Below are 15,952 nucleotides of genomic sequence, written 5' to 3'. Positions count from 1 at the left end.
CATTATTGAGGGTTAGCTAGCAACAGATGGGTAAAGTACCTTCTGGGTACAGAGACAAAATGGCTCTAAGCCATGGGAACACTGGAGGTAGAGGGGATGAAGAACCATGGCGTCTTGGTCTTGGAAAGGACATTAAATAGGTCATTCAATCTGTACTCCTCTCCCTACACTTTGCCTGATCATTGAATCCCTGGCTTTAGAAAAAGAACTGTTTGTGGGATACTGAGACAACCAGTCTGGCTAGGACAGAGAAAGCACAGTTGAAAAATGAGTGGGAAATGACCTTCTGGAGTCAGAAAATCAGGGTTCAGGTCCTGCATCTGCTGCTCCCTAGCCTCGGGTCCTTAAGCAAGTCACTTCACCTTCTCCAGCCTCAGTTTCCCTGCATGTAAAGATGGGAGCAATCAAACCTTCCTTGTGTCTCCCAGGGTTGCAGAGAGGTCTGAGTGTGGCAGTGCTTGGGGTAGAGTAAATGCCCTGCTGGGGTTGGTTATTCCAAGAGCAAAAGAAGCAGGTCAAGAGAAGCCATCAGCTTGGAATGGCAATATAAAAGGGGATGCGGAGGGAACCGCCATGTCCTCAGCGGGTCTGCCGGTGGAGAAGCTAATGAGGATTCAGGCCAGGACCTGGGCTGGAATGGACTGGCTCAAGTGGCAAGATGGGGTCATCGGACAGAAACCCAGGCCTTGAATCCGCCTCCAGTGAGCTTGGAACCGAGATGTTGGAGACCCTGAGGCAGCGGCAGAGAAAAGAGACCCCGAGGCAGAAAAAAGAGACCCCGAGGCAGAAAGAGACCCCGAGACCCAGAGACAGAGAGACGAAGAGACAGACCCAGAAACAAGCTGCCCAAATGGAGGGGCCACGGCGACCCGGAGAGGGCGAGGCAGAGGGGCGCAGACCCCAGCAGAGCTGAGCCCCTGCGTGGCGCAGGTCACAGCGCGCGGGCCAGGGTCCCCTGCGGGGCCCGACCGGCCGCGCTCGCTGGGCGCCCCCATCCGGGCTGCTCGCCCAAGATGGCGATGGAGGGGCGGGCGAGCCGGCAGCAGCCCGGGCCCCCGCGCCGGCCCCCGCTCGGGCCGGGGCCCCCGAGGCCGCGCCCCCGCCCCCGCCCGCGGCGCCGCGCCTCCCCGGGCCACTGAAGCCCGGCGCGCCCTCCCCCGGCAGCGGCGGCCGAGGCGCGGGGAGGAGGCGGCGGCGGCGGCGGCAGCCCGGGCCCGGCCCCATGGCGCGGGGGGACGCTGGCCGCGGCGGCGGGCTCATCGCGCTGACCTTCTGCCTGCTGGCCGCGCGCGGTAAGGGCGGGCGCCGAGGCAGTGGCGGGAGCGGCTGCGGGGTGACTATGCGTCGGCACCCGGGGCTGCGCCGGCTGTGGGGCCGGCGCGTCCCGAGTCCCGAGCGAGCGCGGGGGCCGTGGGGCGCGGGCTGCGCGTCCTTGTGCCCGCGATGCTTGCGCTTGGGGTCTGCGAGCCGCGGCCGGGGACGTTTGCGGCGCGTACTTGTCCGCAGGGGGTGTGTGTCCTTGGTCTGCGGAGTCCGGAGTGAGTGTGTGAGTGTGTGTGTGTGTGTGCGCGCGGGCGCGCGCGACCGCGTGCAAAGAATGGGGAGGGGGCTTCTGCGGGGCGTACGTGTCCGCAGCGCGTGGCCGGTCGCGGCGTGGCATTGCGGACCGTGGCTGAGGTGCCGGTGGTTTGTGCGGGGCGGGCTCTGCCTTTACCGCGCGTGTCTCCGGGTTGGGAGTGTAAAGAGGGGGGGTGTGGGGAGGTGTGTCTGCACCTCCATTTGTGTGTCGAGAGCGTGTGTAATTGTGTTTATGGGGCTGAGCTAATATTTGGCCTTGGCTTTCGGAGAGTGTCCATGCCCTTGGTGGGGGGACAGAAGCATGAGATTGCGGATTGACTGGGAATAGTGGTGATAAAATACTCAACTTTGTCCGGTGGGTGTGGTCCCTGAAGCTGGGTGGGGCTGGGCGGAGGGGGTGGGGAGCGCGGGAGTGTTGCCCCCTCCGAACCCGAGGCCGGGAGTGGGCTGGGGGAGGGCGCAGGAAACCAGTTGCTTTCGTGGACGTGTACGACACCCGCTCTCAGGATGGGACGCGTGTCACTCCTGCCCCACCCCCAGGGGCAGATCTGAGAAGCGTGGACAGGGTCAGCAAGGCCTCCTCCAACCCCCCACCTCAGTGCGAGGTGAGGGTGGGTAAGAGTCAGGGTTGTCCTCGCTGGAGAGAGGGCTGGGGATGGGGTGACGGAGTCCCAAGCGTCTCTGCCTAGGGAGACTTCTTCCACCCCCAGCCCTCTCCCTTTCGGTCCTGTGTGCGTTTCGGGGCGGCCCAAGGGGAAGGTGGTTGGTAGGGCTGGGGAGGGGGATGGGCTGCCCGCTTTGTTCGCCTAGTTCTCGCCTTCCCAGCCGAGGGGGGAGCTGAGGATGTGTCCGGAGCCAGTCGGGGAGGGACTTGATGGTGGGGGTGGGGAGGGGGATTTCTCTCCAGCTGCTGTGGCTTTCCAGAGAGACTCAGCCAGGCCACGTGGGAGGGAGGCAGGGACGGCGGAGAGGGGAAGGAGCCTCCGCCTGGCCCGCCCCGGCCCATCTCCAGGAAGCCCAAACAGCGGGTGGGAAAGTCTCGGGAACTACTCGGACCCCTTCTCTGCCTACAAAGACACGCCCCTTTTCAGACCTGACTGCGGACCCGGCAGGAGGCCGCCTGGGGGCGGGGTCCCGGCGGCTAGGCTAGAGAAGTGGGGGGCCTGGGGTTGTCAGGTGGAGGGGGAGGGGAAGTGCCAGAGAGGCGTCTGTCCTGGAGGCCAGGGGATTAACGAATAGTTGGGCCCACACTCTAATGCTCTTCTGAGAGCTCCGGACCGGGCTGGGGTCATCTAGCAAAGCGGAATCAGGGCTGGGAACTGCACTCGCTCGGGCATTATGGAGTAACGGTGGGGCCTCCCTGCGAGGGGCTCAGTTTCCTCTCTGGGGCTCCCGAGTGCACAAGGCAGGGGCAGGGCCCGAGCTGGGGCTCCCTTGGCAGCAGTGTGCGTGGCTGAAGCAACTACTCTGCTCGCCCTCAGTCCTAAATCCTTTGAGTGTGCAAAACTCGTCAGGCCTGGGGACACTCCTATAAGAGTTCTGACTAGCCTCCCCGATCTGGACGGAGGCCATTTATTCATTCATTCAACAAATATTTACTGAGTACCCTTTTCGGCTAGCACGTGACTGGTGCCTGAAATATAGTAAATAAGGAGGAGACTGACAGGTAGTCTAGAAAGGTCAGGAAAGGCTTCCTCCAGGAAGCGGTAAATAATAGAGCTCAGTGCAGAGGGTCAGTTGGCCCTGCAGGAGAGTGATGATGGGGAGAGTTTTTCAGAGAGAACAGCATGTGCAAACGCTCAGGGGTGACTTCGTTTAGACCGCTGAATGAACTAAATCTGGCTGGAGTTTAGAGCACAAGGCAGGAGGGTGGGGCAGGTTAGAGAGGAATAGGACAGGGGCCACAGAGTGTCAAAAGAGAAGGCTGAAGATGGAGGCTGGACCCAACTCATGAAGGGGCTTGTAAGCCCCACCAAGGTTTCTGGCCTGAGAGCCTGCATGAGCTCTTGGAGGGTTTTAAGATCAGCTTTGCATCAGCTCACTCCAGCTGATGTGGAGAATGATTGGACAGGGTGGAGGCAGGAAGCTGAAGCTTGGGAGGCTGTGGTAGTAATCCAGAAGAGAGGGTGTTGCTGGCAACTAGAGTAGTGGCAATTGGGATGGCCACAGTGGATTCTAGAGATATTTAGGAAGTAGAATCGGCAGGATGTGAGGATAGAGTGAGTTTGTAGGGAGTGAAGGAGAGAGAAGTAAAAAATAATAGACACTTCAGCAGCCTCGACATGGCAAAATGAAGGGCTGGTGTTGGAGTCAAGATAGTGACTGCCCGTCTCCCCCGAACACTGCTCTTGGGTCAGGGCTTGGGAACTGGGGAGATGTATGCGAATGGGACTCGTGTCTGGGGGTGGTGGTGGGATGCCGAGTGCTCTGTTTTCACCACATGCAAGAAGTGGGGCTCTCCCTTCCACCCAGTCAGAATTTGGGGCGTGGTGATGCCAAAGGTCAGTAGCAGGAGGGCTCTAAGAACAAGAGAGCTGCTTTCTCCTCACCGGGGAAACTCCCCCCTCCATCCCTTTCTCAGCCCAGAAGCTCAGAGACCAACTTCAGTTAGTTGGGATGTTGGGGCCCTCTCTGACCTCATCTTGGAGGTTAGGAACCAGGTCAAATGTATTGTGTTGGCCAAAAAGTTCGTTCGGGTTTTTCCATAAGAAAAATGTTACGGAAAACCTGAACAAATTTTTTGGCCAACCCAATAGTTTCTCTTAATAGTGAATCTAAATAATCCAGAGGTTATCTAAACCTTCATTGATCCTGTATGTATTTTCATGGCCCAAGTAATCATACATTATGTGTAAATCAGCATTTCCTTTCTTTTCTCCTAAAGGTACGTTGTTTCAAGTTGAGTAATCCCACAATTAGCGTCATTGAATGTCAGCGCTGAGGGGAACTTAGAAATAATTTTAGCATGAACCCATTTTACAGATGAGAAAACTGAGTGACTTCCCAGAGTTACATGGATGGGGACTGAACTGGGACTTGAACCAGTCTCCTGGCTCTTGGAGCAGCCATACTTTCCCGGGATTTGGTACACATGAACCCAAGTTCAGTCTCTCTTCACCCTCTCCCCCTCACATGAGAAGTTATCAACAACTTTGGGCTTGGCCCCCCTCAGGTGGTGTGTTTGGTTCTGGGCTCTGGAATCCACTCTGCTCCACCCATCCCCACCCACTGCATCCTGTTCTGCCTCCGCTGTTTCTGAGGTACAGAAACCAGACTTGACACAGAATTCCAGATGCAGAACAGATGTCATTGCCAAGCAGGCCTGGGGGCTCCCAGCTCCTCGGGTTGGGGGGAAGGAAGAGGAAGAGTGGCTCTGACGGGGGAGGACCCCAGCCCCAGCCTGGTCAGAGGCAGGTGACAGCACCTGGGGGGAGAGAAGAAAACCAGAGAGAGGATGACCTGGGCCTGACATGCAGAGAAATGGAATCCTTGTCCTTGGGGCTGGCTGGGCTGCCAGCTACTAGTGCCTCACTGCTGAGGCTGAGGCATTCCTCTGGCTTTGAGGGGCTGTGGGGTCACTGTGGTCCGGGAAGCAGAGGCTCAGTAAATTCTCTCTCAGGTGCAGACCTGAGCATGGAAGCTGGTGCAGAGCCAAGACTTCCAGATGGTTAGATAAGGGGCTCATTATCTTGTCACATAGTTTGGAGCTCTGGCAAATGAATGGAGCATAAGAGAGACAAGGTTGGGCACACAAGGAAGGTATTTTTTTTTTAAACATCTTTATTGGAGTATAATTGCTTTACAATGGTGTGTTAGTTTCTGCTTTATAACAAAGTGAATCAGCTATACATATACATATATCCCCATATCTCCTCCCTCTTGAGTCTAAGGAAGGTATTTTAAATCAGACTATCCATATAGCAGAAGAGGTGAGGTAGTGAGCTCCCCAGTCCTGGTAATGTTCAAGTGCAAGAGTTTCTTTCAATGTGAGTCTGCTGTTGTGTCTCGGTGCTTTTTTTTTTTTTTTTAATTTATTTTTTGGCCACGCCAGGCGGCTTGCAGGATCTTAGTCCTTAGTGCCCTGACCAGGGATGGAACTTGGGCCCACGACAGTGAAAACGCGGAGTCCTAACCACCAGACCACCAGGGAATTCCCTGTCTTGGTGCTTTTTAAGCATTTTGTTACGTGTCTCACAGGTGCCACATAGTATGCTAGGCAGTTTCCACGTATATTATCCACATTATCCCGAGCCCTGAAGGGAGTTCCTATAATTTTTCCAGATAAGGAAGTTGAGGCTTGGAAAAGCACGAGGGGCTCTGTGTCTTATCTTTTTGAGTGTGTCTCCGCATGTCCACTCATCTGTTCAAGAACTGTTTATTGAGCGCCTACTATGTGCCAGACAGTGTTTTAGGTCCTAGGGAATTAGAATGCTGACTAGGACAATAATCTTGGGCTTGTTGCCTCACTGGCAGAAAGACAAGTCAAAAATCTAGAGTGCTAGTTGCAATGACCCAGGTGCCCAGGGTCCTATGGGGCAGAAAAAAAGGAGAGGCGTCTAAATCAGAACCCAGGATGGCACAGCTACTGAAGGAAGAGGGAGCAGCATAGGCAACGCATGGAACAGCAGTGTGCTTTCAGAGAACGGGAAGTGGTTTAGTCTGGCGGGGACCCAGGGTGACAGGGAACAGGAGGTAGGCAGGTCAAGCTGAGTGGCTTTGCTCTCAAGTCTGCTGAGGCTGAGCCTGTCTCCTGAGGATCACAGATGAAGGGAACGCTGCCTTCCCTGTGTCCCAGGCAACCGTCCCAAGCTCTCCTTCCAGCTGTTGTGGGAGGGGCTTAGTGTGTGGTAAGGGAGGTGGCCAAGGTGGGGGGTGGGGAAGGAGGTTTCTGGAAGAAACTGACTTGTGTCTCCTGGGAGAGGAGAGTGGTGATGGCGTCATGGAGAATTGCCCATGTGGACCGAAAACAAGCTGTAGATCTGGTGGGCCCTGAAATTCAAAAATGACAAGGCATTGATGTTTGTGGCAAGTTCTTGGCTTAATGAAGGAGGCATCTCGGCTTTGTCCCCCACCCCATGCCCCAGTCCCAGCCTCTCTCCTGAGAGTTCACTGAAGAATGGAACCCTGGCTTATGCCAGGCCCGCACTAGTCCCACGGAACAGCACTGAGCTGGCCCTGGGGCTCAGCAGCGAATCTCCTTTCTGTCTGGGTTCTAATTGGCCTCATAAAATCTAATTTATCCTGTAAATGGGTAAAATAATGTCAGAAGAAGGAGATTGAGAGATGGCCCTGGGGCTCCTAAGCATAGAAGCTCCATGTCTCTGGCAGGGTCCCACCGAGGAGACTGAGGAGAAGGGATTGTGGGAGAGGGAGTTCCCCTCGAGGCAGAAAGCTGGCCAACAGCAAGTGTCCACTATGTCCACCCAGTACTTAGAGGGAGCACTGAGAAGTGCTCCTGGGAGGGGCTTGGTGGTCCTCCATGACAGGGGACTGGGGGGTGGCAGGAAAGGGGCAGCCACGAAACCACTGGACAAACAAGCTCCACTCCCCAGAGCATCACTTTTCCAAAAAGATTTGGTGGTGTAGGAACCACATTTACATTAAAACAAACACTGCTGTGTAATGGAATAGGATGCAAAATGTGCCAGAGGTTTAAAAATAAAAACATTTCAGGTAGTCAGCAAGCCTCCTGAGTACGTTCTCCTCTGCCGCTGGGAGAATTTTGGTGAAAATGAGAAATGTGGCAACTCTTCATTTTAAGACTGGGGAAACCGAGGCTGAAAGGAGGAAAGCGGACCCAATGTCATACAACCCATGATGGACCCAGAACTCTGACCCCAGGCCAAGGCTTGTCCCGCCACATCCCATGGTCCGCCTTAGGCAAGAAGGCAAGAGGAAGAATGGGTAAGGGACCTCCAAGTGGCTACATGATGTGAGACCCAGGAAAACCCTTCCCTGGGGAAGGCAGGGGCAGCTTCACGGAGGGATGTGGCACCTGAGGTGAGCCCCTAAGGATGCACGTCCTGGGCACAGAAGTTGGGTTGGGTGATGGGGCAGAGAGAACCCTCTTATTTGGGAGCAACTGTCTCCTCAATGCTGGGTTCATGCCCAGGATGTCCAAGAAGAACAGTTTCCTCAGACTGTCTCCCAGAGAGGTGAGAACCTCCCCTTTTGGGCCTCGGTTTCCCCATCTATAAAATGAGCAATCTCAGGCTCTGCATACGTTTCCATCAACGTGGGCCGGCTTGGGCTCCTGGCACAGCCCTGTACCCCCCCAGGGATCCCGGGTTCTCCCCACATCTACATCCCTGTTGGTTTCCCATTCCGCCTCGCCTTGTTGGTGCTGGGCTCCTCCGAGGTGGGGCAGCCAGACATCTGCTGATCCATGAATATTCAGGAAGGGAATCGGAGCCTCCTCTGGGCTCCCCAGCAAGCCCCGGCCCCTCTGGCCGCCGTCCTGCCCGCTGGAGCCCAGGCTGCTGACAGACCCAGCAGCTGCTCGGGCCCCAACTGTTCACATTGTTTGTTCAGCGCAGCGGGGGATTTTCCAAGCCCCGGACGTGCTTTGGGGGGTAGGGAGGCTGCCGGAGGGCTCAGGGATTCGTGTCATGTGGGGCTTTTCTCCCCTGAAACTCAAACCGACTGCTCAGCGGCTGGAATGGGGCAATTGGAAGCCACTGGGCTTAGAGCCCGGGCTGGCCTTCCCCCCACCGTGTTTGCATCAGAATCCAGGGCCTCAGATAGGGAAGGGACTGGATGTTAAGAATAGCGATTTGCATTTGTACATCCCTTTCCAGTTTACGAAGTGCCTTTAAAGAATGAGCTCCCATTCTTTGACTGATGCCCGTTAGGCTCTGGGCTGGAGACCTGACCTACATCATCTTGTTTAATCCTCACAGGCTCCATAGTATCGCCTTCATTTTTACAGATGTGGAAACTGGGCCCCAGAGAGGTAAAGTGGCTCGTCACATAGCTGGTAGGTGGAGCAGCCAGACTGGAACCTTGATCTTCTGCCCCAAGGTCAGATGCTCTTTCCACCCCAGCACATGGCCCTCAGTGATGCGAATGCCAGTTTGGCTTCCCCAGTTAGACTGGAAACTGGGTGAGGGCAAGGGCTGCCTTCTCCTCGCTGCACCCACTAGTAATGCTGAGCCCAGTTGTGTAGCTGGAGGTGCCAGCGGAGCTTTTAAGAAAGGCAGAGGCCTGTTCAGACCCTGTCTGTCTGTCCTTCCCACTGTGGTGTCAGAGGCCTGGCTTCTGCCCTGGCCTCCTTATCTCAGCCAGTTAGGACCTCTCTTCTCCCCTCAGTCTTGATCCTCTTCAGGGGTTTAAGTGTTGGCATATATGTGTGTCCAGGTGTTGATGAGTGTGGCAGAGACGGGGGGAGCACGTGTTTAGGTATGGCAGGTCGTGTCTATAGTTTTGTGGGTGTGTCTAGATGATGTTCTCTCTCTGTTCAGGAGTAGGTGAGTCCAGTTCACTGAATAATCCTACCATCACAGAATCTTCGACATCACCCGCTACATTTGAGTAAACTAGAGCCCAGAGGTGGAAGTGACTGGCCCAAGGCCACACAGCTAGACTGTGACAGAGCCGGGTCTAGAACTGAGGGTCGCCGGAGTCCTTAGCCATTGTGCTTTCTGCATGCCCCTGACAGGGCTCTGTCAGCCCTGGCCTGCCTTGTAATGAGTATGGACCATTGTCCTCACCTCTGTCCCTGGCTCACTCTCAGATGCACCACTGTGCCTTTAAGCAAGGTGTCAGGCCAGAGGATAAGAGGGCACCTTGGGCCATTGAGCTTTTATGGGACAGGAAGGCAGCAGGTCAACCGTTTGGAAGATACAACTGGAAGAGAACCAGCTATTTCTCTATGAATAACGGTTACTGGGCCTTGCTGAGATGTTGGTTAAAATGATAAACATTGGCATTTGTGTGTTTTTGCCTTGACCCTGGGATGGCATTCCCGTCCTCCATTGTTCTCCTGCTCTTCCCTTTGCGGCCAGGGCAGTGTTGGAGCTGCAGGCTCTTCTGGGGCATCTGGAGAAGGTCAGGGGACTGGGTTCTGCACTGGCTTGCTGCGTGGCTTTGGGGGAATCAGCTGCAGGAAGGAGAGCTTACCTCTTCCAGTCGCTGCGGCAGAAGTGGTTCGGGTAATAGTGGTCAAGACAATCTGTAGGATTCCAGGAGAGGGAATGACATTACTGAGCCCCAGTTCTGTGCCAGGCCAGCCACTGTGCTGTACTCCTTTACCACACAGCATCTCATCGACCGCTCACAACAGCCCTCTGAGGAAGGAATGACTATGTCTTTTTAAATTGAGACGCAATTCACATACCACAAAATTCACCGTTTAAAGTGTACAAATCAGTGGTTTTAAGTATATTCACAAGGTTGTGCAACCATCACCACTATCTAATTCTAGAACATTTTCATCACCTAAGAAATAAACCTTCGATCCCTTAGCCATCTCTCCTCATTCTTCCCTCTCCCCAGTCCCTGGAAACCATTAATCTACGTTCTGTCTCTATGGATTTGCCTATTCTGGACATTTCACAGAAATGAGATCATACAATATGTGGCATTTTGTAACTGACTTCTTTCACTTTGAGGAAAGTTCAAGGTTTATTCATGTTGTAGCAAGTATCAGTACTTAATTTCTTTTGATGGCTGAGTAATATATTTATCTATTCATCAGGTGATCGAGCATTTGGGTTGCTTCTACTTTTTTGCTAAGAACTGTGTTATTTTGTGGATGAGGAAGTTGAGCAGCGGGGGAAGGATGGGAACGAAGTGCAGCCGTTGGCCCAAGATCACAGTTAGTCAGAGGCAGAGCCAAGATCCAGATACAGGTCTCTCCATGAGACCTCTTTCTCTGAGGTTTGCCCTCCTCGACCCGGGGTGGGTGACTCGGGCTCTGGAGGCTGTGGGATGTAGGAGGACACACACTGATGACCCTGGTGTCCCCTCCTCTACGCAGGGGAGCAGCCGTTGCCCCGGAAGACGACCGTGTCACTGAGCTGTGGAGCAGGGCCGCTGCAAGTGATCCTGGGCCCGGAGCAAGCCACGGTGCTGGACTGTGGTCTGGGGGCGGCTACTGCAGGACACCCCCCCAGCGTCACATGGAGCAAGGATGGAGGCATCCTGCCCGAGCACAACCACCTTCGCCTGCTACCCAATGGCTCCCTGTGGCTATCCCAGCTGCCAGCTCCCGACGGCACTGACCCTGGGGCTTCAGAGGTCATTGAGGGCAGCTATTCCTGCCTGGCCCGAAGCCCTGTTGGAGTGGTGGCCAGCCAGGCTGCGGTGGTCAAGCTTGCCAGTAAGTGCCACATCTTGGACTGAGCTGAGGCCCATAAGACATGGGGTGTGGGAAGTGGGGTCTGCAGTTAGATGCTTGCACAAAGGTTTGTCTCTGAGCCACGCCCCCTTTCCCTGCCTCCTGTCCTGCTCAGTGGGTCCCTTCCTGGTATTGTCTGCCTCACTGTTCAACAGTCTCACTTCTTCCCTGCTCTTCTGCTCCTCCTCGTTTTCCTTCCCTGTGAGTTTGAGAGTCTAGACTTGTGCTCTCCTCCAGGAAGCCCGCCAGAGAGGTTTGTAAGCGGGTCAGGGGCACAGAGGTGCTCCCCACCCCCATAGCAGGTGGAGTGTGTAGAGCCGAGCTGTGTTGTCCAGCTCACTCACTCTTGGGGGGTTCTCGGGAGGCACAGATCACCAGGAAAAAATTTGGGGGCCAGAAGAAATGCACATCTTACTGTAGTCCAACCATATGGTGATGTAAGGCAGGGGGACTTTGGAATTCATTCTGCCTGCAGCATCTGACCAGTCATCACCACTTCTTATTCTCCGACTGCCTCTTTCCAACTGTGTCTCCGGTGGTCTGAACTTTTTTTGCATGTGTTTCTGTCAACCTGTGTCTCTCTGTGTCCGTGTGTGTGTATGTTTCCCGTCTCTGCTCGCTGTGGCCTCCTTTCTTGTGTTCCTCTCCTGTCCCTGCGTTTTCTCACTGTCCTCATCCCCAGCACTTGCAGGCTTCTCCCTGCACCCGCAGTCTCAGACGGTGGAGGAGAACGGGACCGCTCGGTTTCAGTGCCACATCGAAGGGCTGCCAGCACCTGTCATTACTTGGGAGAAGGACCAGGTGACGGTGCCTGAGGAGCCTCGGTGAGTGTCCTATGGGCAAGAGGAGAGTGGGTCCCAGGGGGCAGCCAAGGAGGGCTCTGGCATGTGCTCAGGAACTGGGCTTCTTAGAGTCAGGGTGGCTCCGTTTGTCCAGACTGACTTAGGAGCCAACCATCACCTGATACTCAGCCCATTTCTGGTCCCAAAGAGAAGTTGGGTGAGAAGTTTTTGCTCCCTGGGAGGAAAGCCACCCACCAAGCTATGGGGCTTCGGTAGAGAGCAGTTATCGAGTCCTTCAGAGCATATGTAGTCCAACCACTTGCCTTATTGAGAAGGAGACCAAGGGCCAGAGAAGAGCTGTGCTTTAACCAAAGTCACACGGTGAGTCATTGGCAGAACGTTTGTTGTTCGTTCCGGGCCCAGAGGCTGCTGGGAGGGTTTCCCTTTGCAGGTTCCTCTGGAGTTTCTACCTTGGATGCATAACTTCTCTTCTTCTCTCAGTTCTATTCAGTGGGGTGCAGCATCTGATAACCAGGTTGTAGAGGTCCTTCCTGTTTCACCCTCCTCTCTCCCCATAAAGGCAATGGAGCAATCCTAGGGAAGGGTTTCTAGGACAGAAGAGAAGCAGAGGCTAGACCCAGGACCTGATCCCTACTGCGGCCTCCTGGGAAGGCCCAGATGTACACATAGCATGTCCAGAAAGCACGAGGCTCATTTGCATCTGTGGTCTTGGAATTGGACTCATGACTCGGCTGCCACCACATGGAGGCTTACACCTCTGGAAATGTGGCTCCAAAGGCCTTTCCCAGCCACCCTGCCGTCCTCTCCCTGCATCTCTCTAGCTGTAGTTACCAGCTCACCCTCTCCTCTCCCAGCAGAGGTGGGATTCCTTAGGCTCAGAAACACTGGTTTCCAGATCTCCCTGCCCTGAAACTAACCTGTCTTCAGTGTATTGAGTTGTGCCAGCTCCTTTGACTTTTGCCCATGTCTAGGTAGGGGTGAAAGTGTAAGGGAAACTTCTAGATAGAAAAGGCCCAGGCCACATCTCTGCAACAGTTGTTAAGTGAGGAAGAAGGGTGAGAAGTCAAGATAAAAGTGATCCTGTTGACTTTGGTGATCAGTCAACCCCACTGATCCAGTGGGTTGGATTAGATCATGGTTTCCAAAGTGTGTTCTTTTTTACAACGTTAGTCCCTAAAGATGATTCTTGAAAAAAAAAAGTACTCCGCGGTCAAATAAGATGAGGAAACTGCCTATAAATCTCCCTCTTGGAGTTGACAAGGCCCTGAGAAGCCCTGTACTGAGAAACCTGTTTAACTTGTTTAACCAAATGCTTCCTAGGCTCATTTGCCCAGAGCCCCTCTTGCAGGAACCCTGTTAACATCCTAGGAATGAGCATTCCAGGGAGGAGACCTTGGGAATGCTAACCCAGCCTTCCTAGCACTGACATTTTAAGTTCTATGCCTTTTTTTTTTTTTTTTCTGGCTGTGCCTCATGGCTTGTGGGACCTTAGTTCCCTGACCTAAGGGATCGAACCCGTGCCCGCTGCATTGGGAGCACAGAGTCTTAATCACTGGACCACCAGGGAAGTCCCAAGTTCTATGCCTTTTAAATGTGGAGCCTCTCACCGCTGTGACAGAGTTGTTGGGTGAGAACCAAGTGAGAGTCTACTCCTGGGACAGCCCCCAGAGAGGGTGGGAGAGAGCAGAAAACTCTCCCCGCGTTAAAAGTCACAAGAGGCTTCACTTAATTAGAGCTGTGTTTTCTCACTTAATCCTTCCCATGATCCTTCAAGGTAAGTGTTCCTTAGTTTTCATATTTTCCTCTGTTTACTTTTAGTTTATATTCCTATTAGATGCATTTTTCAAATTCATATAAACAAAAAAGAAGAAACAAAAATGGCTCGTCTTCTTATCACCCATAGAAAGCCTCTGTTAGTTTTGATGTCTATCCTCTGGACTTTTCCCCTGTATGTTTATAAATATTCTCTTTAAAATTTTGGATCATATTGTACATACTGGATTTTTTGTTCAGTCACCTTTTTTTAGAAAACAAAAATGGGATTATATTGCAACTTCTTTTTTTTCACTTAACACATAAGGAACCCCCTTCCAGGTCTATCTGTATGGCTGTGGCAGATACAGTTATCTGAACTCTTAAATGAGGGAACTGAGGATCAGAGACAGAAGTCAATTGCCCCAGGTCACACAGCTAGTGCTGAGAGTATCTGACAGCGGAGCCCTGGGGTGGATGATTTGGTGATTGGAGTGGGGAAGCCACAGGGTCTGAAGAAACTCCTGTTGCAGGCTGGCTTAGAGTTGGAGTGGCCCAGCTGTGCTCAGAGCAGAGAAGTTACTACCCCAAAGTTTCTCAGCAAACAGAGGAGTTCCCTCACCTCCCAACATCTAGTTCAGGCCTCTCCCAGGAGGCTGGAGCTGCCAGTTCCTGGCCTCTGGGAGTGTTTGCCCCCAAGTCCTCTGAAAAGTGATCCTCATCTATAAATAAGCCAGGCTCACATGTCCCAGCACATTGTGTGTGGGGGGGAATAAAGAAATATCTAAAACAGCAACTTGATTATGCCCAAGGTATGTATTTTTACACATACCCAGATAGAGTTCACATAGAAATATGCTATTCATAAACTCAACCCAGTGATTTGAAGGAGACCATATGCCTTGGTGTAGGCTGTGCACATATGCAGTTAATAAGCACACTCTGTCAGGGTCTATGTGCATATTTTGGGAACTGATGGTAAACACTAGACCCTGAGGCAATTCCCTGATACTTATACTAATTTCTAATGATAGGGGATAATTTTTCTTCCATGGGAACCAGTAATCAATGAGAACAATGTTTCTTTCCCAAATCGCAGGCATTCACAAACCCCTGTCATATTTTTGGCCATCCCTCAACCATTTATACAACATTTAATACATTTCTTCAAATCGACTCTCTCTTTTGTAACTTTAATACATACTAAAAAGGAACATTATCTCACTGCAGTAAAATGGAAAACCAGCAGCACTGACCTTAAATAGAAGGTAGCCATAAAAATAAATATATAACCACTGGAATAAAAACCTGTGTCTAGATCCACTTGAAATCATTTTGTTATCACCATTCACTCACACTTTAAAACCATGGCACTAATGGATTTAATTATTGCAGGCTCCCTAGTCCAGTCCTCTGCCCTACCCATCTCCTAGGGCCCATCGTGTCTGTCAGCCTCATGTGACCCTCGGCTAGTGTCCCTTTTCCCTGGGTGGATCTCTGAACGGCTCAGGGTGGAGGCTCCTTGGCCCTCAGGAAATTCAGAGCAGCTGTCATTTCTCCTCTGTTCTTGAATCCCTGGGTCCAAGTAGCCTTTTGCGGGCACAGGCAGCAGGCTGAGGCTCAGGCTTGGAAAGAGAATGGTCCCTTCCTTTTAGCTAGAGGTTGCTTTTCATTCTATAAGTAGCTATTTTGTTTTATTTGAAATTTCAATTCATTTTAAAATGATAAAACATACTAACTTAAAGGGAAAAAAGTCACCTACAAACTGAGCACAGATAGCTGTTACCATTATCTAATGAGAGCTTATGACACATTAACAGGGTTGGGGTTGTGAAGTAGGCAGGAATTATGAAACCCATTTTTCAGATGAGAAACCTGAGGCCTGGACATGTGATGTCACTTGCTAAAAATCACATATGTTGGAATCAATTCTCTCCTCTATGCCACAGCTGCTTTTACATTAGAGCCAGGAGTTACAAAACAAAGTGTACAAGGGCACATGCTTTTTTCCATTTAGATTTTTTTAAGTTTTATATTTCCAAACTAATAAATGTTCACTGTAACCAAGAAATTTAAAAACGCAACAAAAAAGAGCCCCACAGTAACCCCACTCCCAGAGAAAACCTCCCACGAATGACGTGAGCGTTACCACCCTTGACTCTTTCCGCACACATCCTAGCATATCATTTATCTATTTTCCAAAAATAGAATTGCTTCATAAACACTGATTTGTGAATTCTTTCCCCCCACTAACCAATATGTCTTGGACATTCTTCCAAGGACAGAGCTTTTTAAGACACATTTTAACAAAGCAGAAGATTTTAAATGAACACTAAAAGTGGTTCCATTTCACTTGTGTTGGCTCTAGCAACAGCACCACACCCGCATTCATTCATTCAACACACGTAATTAAGGCAACGTTACTTGTCAAAGGAGGTATTAGCTCTTGGATACCTGGAGCATAATTTCCCTGGAAAGAGTG

General features: G+C 52.4%; 1 protein-coding gene across 4 annotated transcripts in view; it reads left to right on the top strand.

Annotated features, from left to right (window-relative positions):
* The first annotated feature begins 1,187 nt into the window (after positions 1-1,187).
* The window catches only part of IGDCC4 (immunoglobulin superfamily DCC subclass member 4), a 37,798-nt gene continuing 23,033 nt past the window's right edge, over positions 1,188-15,952 (top strand). For 2 of the 4 annotated variants that reach the window (XM_068553760.1, XM_068553749.1), the window contains exons 1-3: positions 1,188-1,292; positions 10,556-10,897; positions 11,598-11,739. In XM_068553760.1, the coding sequence (XP_068409861.1) occupies positions 1,223-1,292; positions 10,556-10,897; positions 11,598-11,739 (554 nt within the window). In that variant the 5' untranslated portion in view covers positions 1,188-1,222. Of the gene's footprint in view, positions 1,293-2,046; positions 2,184-10,555; positions 10,898-11,597; positions 11,740-15,952 lie in introns of those variants that run through there. The other 2 variants (XM_068553781.1, XM_068553770.1) reach the window with 2 other exon arrangements.

This window comes from Eschrichtius robustus, chromosome 1 (genome assembly GCF_028021215.1).
Source record: "Eschrichtius robustus isolate mEscRob2 chromosome 1, mEscRob2.pri, whole genome shotgun sequence".
Classification (NCBI taxonomy): domain Eukaryota; kingdom Metazoa; phylum Chordata; class Mammalia; order Artiodactyla; family Eschrichtiidae; genus Eschrichtius; species Eschrichtius robustus.
The sequence above is the reverse complement of the archived record's forward strand: the minus strand, read 5'-3'. Positions and strand labels throughout refer to the sequence as shown.